The sequence below is a fragment of the Mesoplodon densirostris genome, chromosome 1, assembly GCF_025265405.1.
Source record: "Mesoplodon densirostris isolate mMesDen1 chromosome 1, mMesDen1 primary haplotype, whole genome shotgun sequence".
NCBI lineage: Eukaryota > Metazoa > Chordata > Mammalia > Artiodactyla > Ziphiidae > Mesoplodon > Mesoplodon densirostris.
The window spans coordinates 235,361,125-235,375,243 of NC_082661.1; the positions used below are offsets into that span (position 1 = coordinate 235,361,125).

At 44.4% G+C, this 14,119-nt stretch overlaps 1 protein-coding gene across 3 annotated transcripts in view; it reads right to left on the reverse strand.

Annotated features, from left to right (window-relative positions):
- TMEM154 (transmembrane protein 154) overlaps positions 1–14,119 on the reverse strand; it is a 52,283-nt gene that overhangs the window by 16,316 nt on the left and 21,848 nt on the right. For all 3 annotated transcript variants that reach the window (XM_060095243.1, XM_060095234.1, XM_060095251.1), the window contains exons 2-4: positions 13,511–13,768; positions 13,382–13,420; positions 723–750 (exon numbers count right to left, since the gene is read on the reverse strand). In XM_060095243.1, coding sequence (XP_059951226.1) covers positions 723–750; positions 13,382–13,420; positions 13,511–13,768 — 325 coding nt within the window. The remainder of the gene's footprint in view (positions 1–722; positions 751–13,381; positions 13,421–13,510; positions 13,769–14,119) is intronic.

Sequence of the window (14,119 nt, forward strand, 5' to 3'; positions counted from 1 at the left end):
GCCTTGAAGAAATGGAGCCCTTGTGCTCAAAAATCCACCGTCCTCCCTGGCCGGGGCTTAGCGCGCAGTTCACGGGAGAAGCCCAGGTTAATGTAGGTGGGGTTGGGGGAGGGGACCACCTGCTCTGACCGCTGTGCTGCGTAGGCGCCGCCCTGCAGAGGAAGCCAGCCTAGTGTCCAAATAACCGGGGGGGGGGGGGGGGGAGGACAGAGGTGGTGGTGACATCGCCCCAGGCCACTCCTCCGGGGGCATCCTCTCTTCCTCTCTCTCCTCCACCCCCTCCCGCCACCTCCATTCCTCTTCTCGCCCCCTCTCCCCACCACGCACTGCTTCTCAACATACAAACCTCAGGCTTCTACCAGGGATCCCCTCCCTTAATAACCAGCTAAAGTCTCTTCCCTGGAGATAAAATTTTTAATTAGAATAAATGAACGGATGTCCTTGAAATACACCCAGCGTCAGCATACTCAACCAACAATGCATTTGGAATCAGTAGCAGTCAGAAAAAAAGTTCTTTTCTGAGCAAAGGACCTTGCCCTCCTCTCAGATCTCCCCTGGGGTGAGGTGTGGGCACTCGGGCACATCCTCCTGGGGCTGGGGAAGCCAAAGGTCCCCGGAAGGGGTGTCAAACCCAAAACTCTTGAAAAGCCGGCTCTCTAATCTGTTCATCCCCTGACATCCTGGCCCATCCCAAGCTGGACTGGATGCAGTGGGGAACTTACAGTTTCATGTTTTCACTTCCCAGGTCATCTAAAAGAGAGTAAATAAAAAAGTCATGTTAACGTTCAGTGTGTGTAACAACTTTTTATTTCCAACAGCTGAAATCTCCTCTACAAAGAGAGGAAATTACTTCAAGTAGATAACGTTTTGAAAGGAGCAGTAGTTAACCTCTGTGTCAAACAAGGTCAGACTGCCATATTGAAATTAGGTCCCATCCACGTGAAAGCTGTTCTTTTAGATCTGGTGGTCCTCTGGGAGCGCTCCCTTCACAGCGGATGTCCATCCCTCTTGACTATTTTTACCCATAGGAAGAGGAAAACAGTGGTAAGATGGAGAAAGGAGGAGTTGAATAGAGGGCTTGTTCCTGGGCCCCCAGATGTGCCGGTTCAAACCACTGCTATCTCCTTGCAACACAAAAAACCAAACGTGACACTGTCCCTTTGTCCCGGAGTAGGACGTGGGTTATCAATCACCGGCTCCCCCGGGAACGCTCCTCTCGCCCTGCTCTTTGTATGGGTGGATCTCTCACAACCTTCTGGTCTCAGTGAAACCAAGTCCCCCCTAAAACCGAAGGTCCCCTACCAAGTTTATGATTAATCTCTCTATCCAAATCTTCATTCTCCTCTTGTTCCCTCTGACCTCAGTCTTGTGCTAACTGAGCACTAATCAACCAGAGTCAGATGACTGAAACTGCTGTTATCGATAACATCGTTAATGTACTAAAATTTGCTGTTGCAGATCTCATCATTAAAGCACAAACTCAGGTTGTTTCTCCAGGGCAAGTGGTGCTCACAGACCCCCAGCCATGGACCACCTCGTCAGAGAATCGTCAACCAGAAACGTCCTGACTCCTAGAATCACGATTAAGAAATGTCACAGAGAGAGGACTTCCGGGTAAGATGGCGGAAGAGTAAGACGCGGAGATCACCTGCCTCCCCACGGATGCACCAGAAATACAGCTACACGTGGAACAACTCGTACAGAACACCTACTGAACGCTGGCAGAAGACCCCAGACCTCCCAAAAGGCAAGAAACTCCCCACATACCTGGGTAGGGCAAAGCAGAGAGATTCCCGCACAGAGGAGCGGTGCCGAGCGGCACTCACCAGCCCGAGAGGCTTGTCTGCTCCCCCGCCGTGGAGGGCGGCGCTGGAGCTGAGGCTCGGGCTTCGGTCAGAGCGCAACGAGAGGACTGGGGCTGGCGGCGAGAACTCAGCCTGAAGGGGGCTAATGTGCCACAGCTAGCCGGGAGGGAGTCCGGGAAAACTCTGGAGCTGCCGAAGAGGCAGGAGACTTTTTCTTCCCTCTTGGTTTCCTGGTGCGCGAGGAGAGGGGATTAAGAGCGCTGCTCAAAGGGGCTCCACAGACGGGCGCGAGTCGCGACTGAAAGCGCGGAGCCCAGTGACGGGCGTGGGACGCTGGGGCTGGGGCTGCTGCTGCCGCTGCCAAGAAGCCTGTGTGCGAGTGCAGGTCACTGTCCACACCGCCCTTCCGGGAGCCTGTGCAGCCTGCCACTGCCGGGGTCCCGGGATCCAGGGGCGGCTTCCCTGGGAGAACGCACGGCGCGCCTCGGGCTGGTGCAACGTCACGCCGACCTCTGCCGCTGCAGGCTCGTCCCGCACTCCGTGCCCCTCCCTCCCGCCCGGCCTGAGTGAGCCAGAGTCCCCGAAGAGGCTGCTCCTTTAACCCTGTCCTGTCTGAGCGAAGAACAGACGCCCTCCGGCGACCTACACGCAGAGGCGGGGCCAAATCCAAAGCTGAGACCCAGGAGCTGTGAGAACAAAGAAGAGAAAGGGAAACCTCTCCCAGCAGCCTCAGAAGCAGCGGATTAAAGCTCCACAATCAACTTGATGTACCCTGCATCTGTGGAATACATGAATAGACAACACATCATCCCAAATTGAGGAGCCAGGAGTCAGTGCTGTGCCTCTGAGGTGGGAGAGCCAACTTCAGGACACTGGTCCACAAGAGACCTCCCAGCTCCACATAATATCAAACGGCAAAAATCTTCCAGAGATCTCCATCTCAACACCAGCACCCAGCTTCACTCAACGACCAGCAAGCTACAGTGCTGGACACCCTAAGCCAAACAACTAGCAAGACAGGAACACAACGCCACCCATTAGCAGAGAGGTGGCCTAAAATCATAAAAAGTCCGCAGACACCCTAAAACACACCACCAGACGTGGACCTGCCCACCAGAAAGACAAGATCCAGCCTCATCCACCAGAACACAGGCACTAGTCCCCTCCACCAGGAAGCCTACACAACCCACTAAACCAACCTTAGCCACTGGGGACAGACACCAAAAACAACGGGAACTACGAACCTGCAGCCTGCAAAAAGGAGACCCCAAACACAGTAACATAAGCAAAATGAGAAGACAGAAAAACACACAGCAGGAGAAGGAGCAAGATAAAAACCCACCAGATCTAACAAATGAAGAGGTAATAGGCAGTCTACCTGAAAAAGAATTCAGAATAATGATGGTAAAGATGATCCAAGATTCTATTTCCCAGATCCAAAATCTTGGAAATAGAATAGACAAAATGCAAGAAACAGTTAACAAGGACCTAGAAGAACTAAAGATGAATCAAGCATCGATTAAAAACACAATAAATGAAATAAAAAATACTCTAGATGGGATCAATAGCAGAATAACTGAGGCAGAAGAAAGGATAAGTGAGGTGGAAGATAAAATAGTGGAAATAACTGCTGCAGAGCAAAATAAAGAAAAAAGAATGAAAAGAACAGAGGACAGTCTCAGAGACCTCTGGGACAACAATAAACGCACCAACATTCAAATTATAGGGGTTCCAGTAGAAGAAGAGAAAAAGAAAGGGACTGAGAAAATATTTGAAGAGATTATAGTTGAACACTTCCCTAATATGGGAAAGGAAATAGTTAATCAAGTCCAGGAGGCACAGAGAGTCCCATACAGAATAAATCCACGGAGAAATACGCCAAGACACATATTAATCAAACTGTCAAAAATTAAACACAAAGAAATCATATTAAAAGCAGCAAGGCAAAAACAACAAATAACACACAAGGGAATCCCCATCAGGATAACAGCTGATCTCTCAGCAGAAACTCTACAAGCCAGAAGGGAGTGGCAGGACATAATTAAAGTGATGAAGGAGAAAAACCTGCAACCGAGATTACTCTACCCAGCAAGGATCTCATTCAGATTTGATGGAGAAATTAAAACCTTTACAGACAAGCAAAAGCTGAGAGAGTTCAGCACCACCAAAACAGCTTTACAACAAATGCTAAAGGGACTTCTCCATAGGCAAGAAACACAACAGAAGGAAAAGACCTACAATAACGAACCCAAAACAATTAAGAAAATGGGAATAGGAACATACATATCAATAATTACCTTAAATGTAAATGGACTAAATGCTCCCACCAAAAGATACAGATTGGCTGAATGGATAGAAAAACAAGACCCATATATATGCTGTCTACAAGAGACCCACTTCAGACCTAGAGACACATACAGACTGAAAGTAAGGGGATGGAAAAACATATTCCATGCAAATGGAAACCAAAAGAAAGCTGGAGTAGCAATTCTCATATCAGACAAAATAGACTTTAAAATAAAGACTACTAGAAGAGACAAAGAAGGACACTACATAATGATCAAGGGATCGATCCAAGAAGAAGATATAACAATTGTAAATATTTATGCACCAAACATAGGAGCACCTCAATACATAAGGCAAATACTAACAGCCATAAAAGGAGAAATCGACAGTAACACACTCATAGTAGGGGACTTTAACACCCCACTTTCACCAATGGACAGGTCATCCAAAATGAAAATAAATAAGGAAACACAAGCTTTAAATGATACATGAAACAAGATGGACTTAATTGATATTTATAGGACATTCCATCCAAAAACAACAGAATACACATTTTTCTCAAGTGCTCATGGAACATTCTCCAGGATAGATCATATCTTGGGTCACAAATCAAGCCTTGGTAAATTTAAGAAAATTGAAATTGTATCAAGTATCTTTTCCGACCACAATGCTATGAGACTAGATATCAGTTACAGGAAAAGAGCTGTAAAAAATACAAACACATGGAGGCTAAACAATACACTACTTAATAACGAAGTGATCACTGAAGAAATCAAAGAGGAAATTAAAAAATACCTAGAAACAAATGACAATGGAGACACGACGACCCAAAACCTATGGGATGCAGCAAAAGCAGTTCTAAGAGGGAAGTTAATAGCAATACAATCCCACCTTAAGAAACAGGAAACATCTCGAATAAACAACCTAACCTTGCACCTAAAGCAATTAGAGAAAGAAGAACCAAAACACCCCAAAGTTAGCAGAAGGAAAGAAATCATAAAAATCAGATCAGAAAGAAATGAAAAAGAAATGAAGGAAACGATAGCAAAGATCAATAAAACTAAAAGCTGGTTCTTTGAGAAGATAAACAAAATTGATAAACCATTAGCCAGACTCATCAAGAAAAAAAGGGAGAAGACTCAAATCAATAGAATTAGAAATGAAAAAGGAGAAGTAACAACTGACACTGCAGAAATACAAAAGATCATGAGAGATTACTACAAGCAACTCTATGCCAATAAAATGGACAACCTGGAAGAAATGGACAAATTCTTAGAAATGCACAACCTGCCAAGACTGAATCAGGAAGAAATAGAAAATATGAACAGACCAATCACAAGCACTGAAATTGAAACTGTGATAAAAATTCTTCCAACAAACAAAGCCCAGGACCAGATGGCTTCACAGGCGAATTCTATCAAGCATTTAGAGAAGAGCTAACACCTATCCTTCTGAAACTCTTCCAAAATATAGCAGAGGGAGGAACACTCCCAACCTCATTCTACGAGGCCACCATCACCTTGATACCAAAACCAGACAAGGATGTCACAAAGAAAGAAAACTACAGGCCAATATCACTGATGAACATAGATGCAAAAATCCTCAACAAAATACTAGCAAACAGAATCCAACAGCACATTAAAAGGATCATACACCATGATCAAGTGGGGTTTATTCCAGGAATGCCAGGATTCTTCAATATACGCAAATCAATCAACGTGATACACCATATTAACAAATTGAAGGAGAAAAACCATATGATCATCTCAATAGATGCAGAGAAAGCTTTTGACAAAATTCACCACCCATTTATGATAAAAACCCTGCAGAAAGTAGGCATAGAGGGAAGTTTCCTCAACATAATAAAGGCCATATATGACAAACCCACAGCCAGCATCGTCCTCAATGGTGAAAAACTGAAACCATTTCCACTAAGATCAGGAACAAGACAAGGTTGCCCACTCTCACCACTCTTATTCAACCTAGTTTTGGAAGTTTTAGCCACAGCAATCAGAGAAGAAAAGGAAATAAAAGGAATCCAAATCGGAGAAGAAGAAGTAAAGCTGTCACTGTTTGCAGATGACATGATACTATACATAGAGAATCCTAAAGATGCTACCAGAAAACTACTAGAGTTAATCAATGAATTTGGTAAAGTTGCAGGATACAAAATTAATGCACAGAAATCTCTGGCATTCCTATATACTAATGATGAAAAATCTGAAAGTGAAATCAAGGAAACACTCCCATTTACCAATGCAACAAAAAGAATAAAATACCTAGGAATAAACCTACCTAAGGAGACAAAAGACCTGTATGCAGAAAATTATAAGACACTGATGAAAGAAATGAAAGATGATACAAATAGATGGAGAGATGTACCATGTTCTTGGATTGGAAGAATCAACATTGTGAAAATGACTCTACTACCCAAAGCATTCTACAGATTCAATGCAATCCCTATCAAACTACCACTGGCATTTTTCACAGAACTAGAACAAAAAATTTCACAATTTGTATGGAAACACAAAAGACCCCAAATAGCCAAAGCAATCTTGAGAACGAAAAATGGAGCTGGAGGAATCAGGCTCCCTGACTTCAGACTATACTACAAAGCTACAGTAATCAAGACAGTATGGTACTGGCACAAAAACAGAAAGATAGATCAATGGAACAGGATAGAAAGCCCAGAGTTAAACCCACGGACATATGGTCACCTTATCTTTGATAAAGGAGTCAGGAATGTACAGTGGAGAAAGGACAGTCTCTTCAATAAGTGGTGCTGGGAAAACCTGATAGGGACATGTAAAAGTAAGAGATTAGATCACTCCCTAACACCATACACAAAAATGAGCTCAAAATGGATTAAAGACCTAAATGTAAGGCCAGACACTATCAAACTCTTAGAGGAAAACATAGGCAGAACACTCTATGACATAAATCACAGCAAGATCCTTTTTGACCCACCTCCTAGAGAAATGGAAATAAAGACAAAAATAAACACATGGGACCTAATGAAACTTAAAAGCTTTTGCACAGCAAAGGAAACCATAAACAAGACCAAAAGACAACCCTCAGAATGGGAGAAAATATTTGCAAATGAAGCAACTGACAAAGGATTAATCTCCAAAATTTATAAGCAGCTCATGCAGCTCAATAACAAAAAAACAAACAACCCAGTCCAAAAATGGGCAGAAGACCTAAATAGACATTTCTCCACAGAAGATATACAGACTGCCAACAAACACATGAAAGGATGCTCAGCATCTTTACTTATTAGAGAAATGCAAATCAAGAGTACAATGAGATATCATCTCACACCAGTCAGAATGGCCATCATCAAAAAATCTAGAAACAATAAATGCTGGAGAGGGTGTGGAAAAAAGGGAACACTCTTGCACTGCTGGTGGGAATGTGAATTGGTACAGCCGCTATGGAGAACGGTATGGAGGTTCCTTAAAAAACTACAAATAGAACTACCATATGACCCAGCAATCCCACTACTGGGCATATACCCTGAGAAAACCATAATTCAAAAAGAGACATGTACCAAAATGTTCATAGCAGCCCTATTTACAATAGCCCGGAGATGGAAACAACCTAAGTGTCCATCATCGGATGAATGGGTAAAGAAGATGTGGCACATATATACAATGGAATATTACTCAGCCATAAAAAGAAATGAAATTGAGCTATTTGTAATGAGGTGGATGGACCTAGAGTCTGTCATACAGAGTGAAGTAAGTCAGAAAGAGAAAGACAAATACTGTATGCTGACACATATATATGGAATTTAAGAAAAAAAATGTCATGAAGAACATAGGGGTAAGACAGGAATAAAGACACAGACCTACTAGAGCATGGACTTGAGGATATGGGGAGGGGGAAGGGTAAGCTGTGACAAAGTGAAAGAGCGGCATGGACATATATACACTACCAAACGTAAGGTAGATAGCTAGTGGGAAGCAGCCGCATAGCACAGGGAGATCAGCTCGGTTCTTTGTGACCGCCTGGAGGGGTGGGATAGGGAGGGTGGGAGGGAGACGCAAAAGGGAGGGGATATGGGAACATATGTATATGTATAACTGATTAAATTTGTTATAAAGCAAAAAATTAAAAAAAATAAAAAATAAAAAAATAAATGTCACAGAAATGTCACAAGACGATGATTAATCGCAGCTTCTTTGTTCTTCTTTAAAAACACCCTTAACTCAGTGATCAAGTTGGACTGGATCTGAGGCTTGTCTCCCACCCTCTTGCTTGGCGCCCTGCAATAAATCCTTCCTTTGCTGCAAACTCTGGCTTCCTTTGCTGTTTCAGAGCCTGGCTTCCTGAACCGGGGGCACTCGAGCCCTTTTCCCAGTTACATCAGCTTATACTCTTTCCTCAGAGAGGCCTCCCCGACCTCCTCTGTCTGAAGTAAGGCCCACCTTTCCTACTGCTTCCCAGCTCAGATCCTCATGTGCTCCTTCATCGTGTCTGCCACAATGTGTCATTGATCAGTTTCTCTGTTTAACTCTTTTTTGTCTGTCACTCCCACTAGACCATAGCTGCCAAAGGGCGGCGATCATGTCTGCCTTGTTCATGGTGGCATCCCCCAGCCCTACCCCATCCAGCTTGCACGGTACCTGACAAACACCCCATAAATATTTATTGAATAAATGAATAGGTCTTAATCTGGAGTGTCCAGCCCTGGGGTTAAATTCGTGCCCAATGTTTTGGTTTTAGTATCCTCATAATAGTGAAACTTCCAACAAGCCTGCTTTCTGTTGCTGTTAGTTGAGGTAAGTCAGGTAACAGTTTGCAAAATGGCTTGAATGCTGACCAGACTCCAGATGAACACGGGCAAGAATCAGAGCCCAGTGGCCAAACTCTGTTTCGTTTGGCAGGGGAACCAATGCACCCAGAGAAACAAGGCAGTGATGGCCAGCGAGTGGATAGCACCGCCCCACTGCACCTTTCATGATGTGAAAACCACTGAGAAGCAAACCACTTTTTAGAGGTCCACCGAATAGTCAAATGGTCTCCATCCTTAGCCATCAGAGGCCTCCTTTGTCTGGCAGGCAGAGGTGCAGGTCCTCAGCAAGGGAACACAACCAGCAGGCACCTGGAACTGAGCTCCTGGCAGCCGGGAGCTGCTGTAATTTCCTGTGGGTTGGCAAGCTCTAATGGCACCGCTAACCCAGGAAAGTTGGGCACAGATGTCAGTTTCATGCCATCACTGCTTCCCTGCGAGGGGCTGTAGGTTGTGTCTTCCTGCCTCTCGGTAGGAATCTGAAGCTTCCTGCAGGTGCCTGACTCCTCAGACACTTAAATTGGGGAAAGGGGAGTATTTTCATCTCATTTTATATCCATGCATTTTTCATCTAAAAGGTACAGGCTATTTCCTTAAGGGATTTTACTATAAATAAAGCCCCTATACAGCTGAACCTCCCTTACAGGTGACTCATAAAAATGCCCCTGTTTTGTCCCTCCCGCCTTCCCCTCCCTCTTTCCCTGCTTAATAACCCCTACAGCCCCACTGTCGAGGGGGTGGGGATTTATCTTTCTGATCTGGGTGCCCGCAGGCTTCGCGGTGAGCCAAAGCTAACCCTGCGTGCGGATGATAGAAAAGTTTAAAAACCCGTTACAAAAGTGCTCCAGATGCACCAAACGCGAAGCTCCTGTAATCAGTATTCAAAGCGAGCAAAAAGCCTCCTGTGGCCTCGTCTCCCCTGCTCCACGGCCATTCCCCCTGCCCCGGTCGCCATGGCAACGGGAAAACATCTGGGAGAGCGCCCGGGAGCCGAGCCTTAAACTGGGGGGGGGGGGGGGGGGGGCGGGGGGGAGACCAATTACCCGTCCTCAGCGATCAGGCGCTGCCCGCTCCACTCCACCTGGCTTCTGTCTCCTTATTAATAGCCACCTACTCCTTCTGCACCGGGAGGCAGACGCAGGTCTCACACAACCCACGACCCGCCCTTGATTCCATTTTCCCTCCCACAGCCCTGCCACTTCCTGTCGGCCTCCCCACTCCCTCCGCCTCCTTCAGTTCTCCCCTGACACCCACTTAGCCCCACTTAGCCCCCTGCTGGCTAGACTCCCGGGTGCAGTTGACGGTAGGATTGCAGGGCAGGGGTGGGCACGGGTGGGCACGGGGGACCCAGCAGGACACCGGCTCGCTTATCTGGTTTCTGTGCTAAACAGTGAGTGAGAGAGTGTCTTTCTGGAGCTTGAGCCCAGCCAGGTGTCCGGTAGTTAAAGCCTGTTTAAAGGGATGCTTTACTGCCAGCTGTTTCCCCTGCAGCTCTTTCCCAGAGATGCAGCACATCAGGACACCTAATAAATGTTAAATAATAACAACTGCAAATCTAATGCCTGCAAGTCTAGGGAGAAGGACAATAGCACATTAAGTCACTACACAGTCTTCCCTTTCCTGGACAAGGAACCGACAGGCCCAAAGAAAAAAGGTAATTTCCAAACAGGTGAAGTGTTCTTTCTACAAATATTGGCCAAGTGCTCCCCGGTTGTCAAATTTAAAGACATTTCTTGGTGTGGAAGAATACAGCAGGCTCTATTCACCTGAGGACAGAAACAATGTGTCTATTCCTAACCGGAGACATCACCCATGCCCTCCCACAAAACATTCCTTTGGGAACTTTCCAAACAAAATGCTGGTCTGACCCAGTACGACAGATTTATTTTTCCTGGAAAAATAAATTAAAAATATATTTAAATCAAATTCTGTTCATTTAAATATATTCTCCTTTTATTGACTTGCATTATAATGCTAAATATGAATGGGGGGACTTCAGTGGGCAGTGGTTGTGAACCTTTTCTCTGTCAGTCTGTCTGAAGAGAGATTCATCAGTTAACCATCTGAATCTATATTAAAGGAGTATTATTATATTTAATAATCTATATTAAAGTAAAAGAAAACATTCCAATAAAGCACTCCTTACCAAAAACTTTGGTGATAAGCACTTGCTTTGAAATTCTAAGTTTTCCATTTGTGTTTTCTTAAAGTGAGGCATATTTAAAGTAAAAACGATATGCCAATTTGTATTAAGAATGTGCGGGCCTCCCTGGTGGCGCAGTGGTTAAGAGTCCGCCTGCCGATGCAGGGGATACGGGTTCGTGCCCCGGTCTGGGAGGATCCCATATGCCGCGGAGCGGCTGGGCCCGTGAGCCATGGCCGCTGGGCCTGCGCATCCGGAGCCTGTGCTCCGCAACGGGAGAGGCCACAACAGTGAGAGGCCTGCATACCGCAAAAAGAAAAAAAAAAAAAAAAAAAAAAGAAGAATGTGCAAGTTTACTTTTACCTCTGAGAATAAGTGTTCTCTAAAAAAAAGTTCTCACATTCTTTCATCAGCTCATTCCTGCAACACATTTATTGAGCACCTAATATATGTGTTGGGCTAGGCATTCTGTTAGATGAAAGGGATAATAATTAGCTGACACAATATGCTGGGTACTGTTTTTTCTAAGTGCTTTAAAGAGAGGAATCCACTTAATTCACGCAACAACTCTATGAGGTAGGTGCTGAGTTTGCCCATTTGACAGATGAGGAAACTGAAGCGGAGGTCATAGAGCTAGGAAAGGCAAAACCCAACTAGGCAGAGTATTCCAAAGTCTGTCCTCGCCACACTATTGAACAAGTTCTTAGTTCTCTTGGACCTTAAAGAGAACATAACCTAGTAAGAAAGAGAGACCAAAAAAAGGCAAGTCACCAACTTATGCCAGTGTAAATACTGTGCACAATAAGTGTGAACAGTCAAGAGATGGTGATTAATGTTGCCTGGGGTGTGATTACTCAACTCTTCATAAAAACTTTAGAACTGGGCATTGAAGAAGGGGGTGGCAGTTTGCCAAGCAACCAAGAAGGAAATTCCAGACAGAAGACATAGCATCAATCAGGCATGGAGGCATCAGGAAAGGGAACAGCAAATACTGCCTGGACCGTGTCTGAGGTCAGTTCTCACTTGTGAATGGCTTTTGAATTTTGAGATTCTCCAAATAAAATTCAGTGAAAAGTCCCTTTCTGGATTTAGAGCCTCAGAGCATGACCATTTGACTAGTCAACCCCGACCTCTCCCTGACTCTATGACTCCATTAGGTAAGATCAGCTATAGGCTAGGGTTTGGGCAGGAAATTCTTACTTTCCCTACTTAAAAAAAAAAACGGGTCCAGGCAGCTCTGTTTGCTTTTTCTCTTTCTCTAGCTTACAAAGGAGCTCCCACGTGATGACTGTTATTCGGTCACCCTGAAATTGCAAGCAGTGGAGAAACATATGTATCTTCTACTTTCTTGGAATCTATTACCCTGCCATGAAAGGTAATGCTCTTCTCTGCTTCCTTCCCAGCTCGCATTTGCCCTACCTGCCAGCATAATGGAAAATGACCATTTACAGCTGCACAAGAGCTTAAAGCCTCTCCTGGTACAAGGATGGTGAGGGGGCCTGCAGGCCAAGGGCATGATCTCAAAGCCAGAGGTGCCCTGTTAGTGGATGTGAGGTACACAGAGTGAGTTTTGTATGCACATATAAATATGTATCTTATCACCCTCGAGTGATTTTTGGAATCCCTAAAGGCTTCAACTTGAAAATCTAATTGGAGTCACTTTCACCAGCACAAGCCAAAAGAAACCAAGTCTGCTTCGGACTCAGAACTATCCCGACACCTAGTATTTGATAGTCCTGGCATTGGAAGTGAATCCTCTCAGAGTGTATCTCTGACCCCAGGAATGTTCTCTCAGATTAGTTTTCCATTGATGATAGTCATCTTTAGCCGATCAGGGGTTTCATTCTAAAAGTTAGCATAGCTTTAATAGGAATAAGAACCATACTTCACCCAGGCCTTTTCAAGATTAAGTGAGGATGGGGCATGGGGGAGAAAACACTATCTGTGACAAAGCACAGATGGAAGAATCCTCTTCTTGTGGCAATGAGCCCAAGGACTCCAGCCTTCCCACCCTGCCCGCAATCTGACCCACAGCTTCACCAGCCTAACTGTTTCCTCCAATGGTCAGGAAATGTTACGTTGACCTATTGGCCAAAATTACACAGGGCCCTCATCTAGATTAGATACAGAGATGGCAGCTGTGTATTTTAATTTTCAATTTAGGCTGAAAGCATTCTCTCTCTCTTTTTTTAAAAAAAATAGGAAGGAATATGGCATTTCTAAACTCTGGAAAACTTCATTGAAACAAGTCATTCATCACGTATTATTTTATGTAGCTGCTTCACTTAAAAACCTCTCGGTTTCTTTTCCCACACCATCCCAACTCCAGGCAGGTGTTAGGATAATACTTACTTGTCTGTAAAGCACTATGAGATCCTTGGCTAGAGGGCTCTGTGTGGAAGCAAAAAGTATTGTGTTTTATCAGTTATTCATTAACATATGAAGCAGTTTTCTGGAAATGGGAACAGGCAAAATATTTACCTTGTTTATTCCTTTTTCTTTTACGGTATACTACAAAGAGTATAACAGATAAAAGTAGGATGGCCAATAAAATCGATGGGATCAACCCCATTAATATAAACTGTAATTGGCCTGCATCTTCATCAATAAGGGTATAACTCATACTGACAGTGAATATTTCTGTGGTCACCGCATCATATACGTTTGGAGTCGTAACCTCTTCATCCGAGCTTCCCATGTCTGTGGGCATTTCTGCTGACAGTTCTGTTTCCTCCATTTCTGTGGGAACACACACAAGATTGAGATTGTCATGGAGACAAAGTTAGTATGGTATGTTTTCAATGATTTGAAATTTATCCTACATGCATCCAGTGATAAACTTGATCCACTGGCTTTGGTCTTCCAGTTCAGTGTGACACAGAATACTATTGATGGAACATAAATGGGGCTCAACCTGGGAGGATATTGAACACGGATCAGAGCCCAGAGATAAACCTCCCACAAAGGCAGGCAGTTTAGACGCACTTAAGCCAAGGGCGTTGAGAAGCTTTGTTGTGTCAAGGGCGATATTCCAGGATATCCTATAGGGTATTTTAATAACATTTCTGAATAAATCTAAATTCCCTTTTA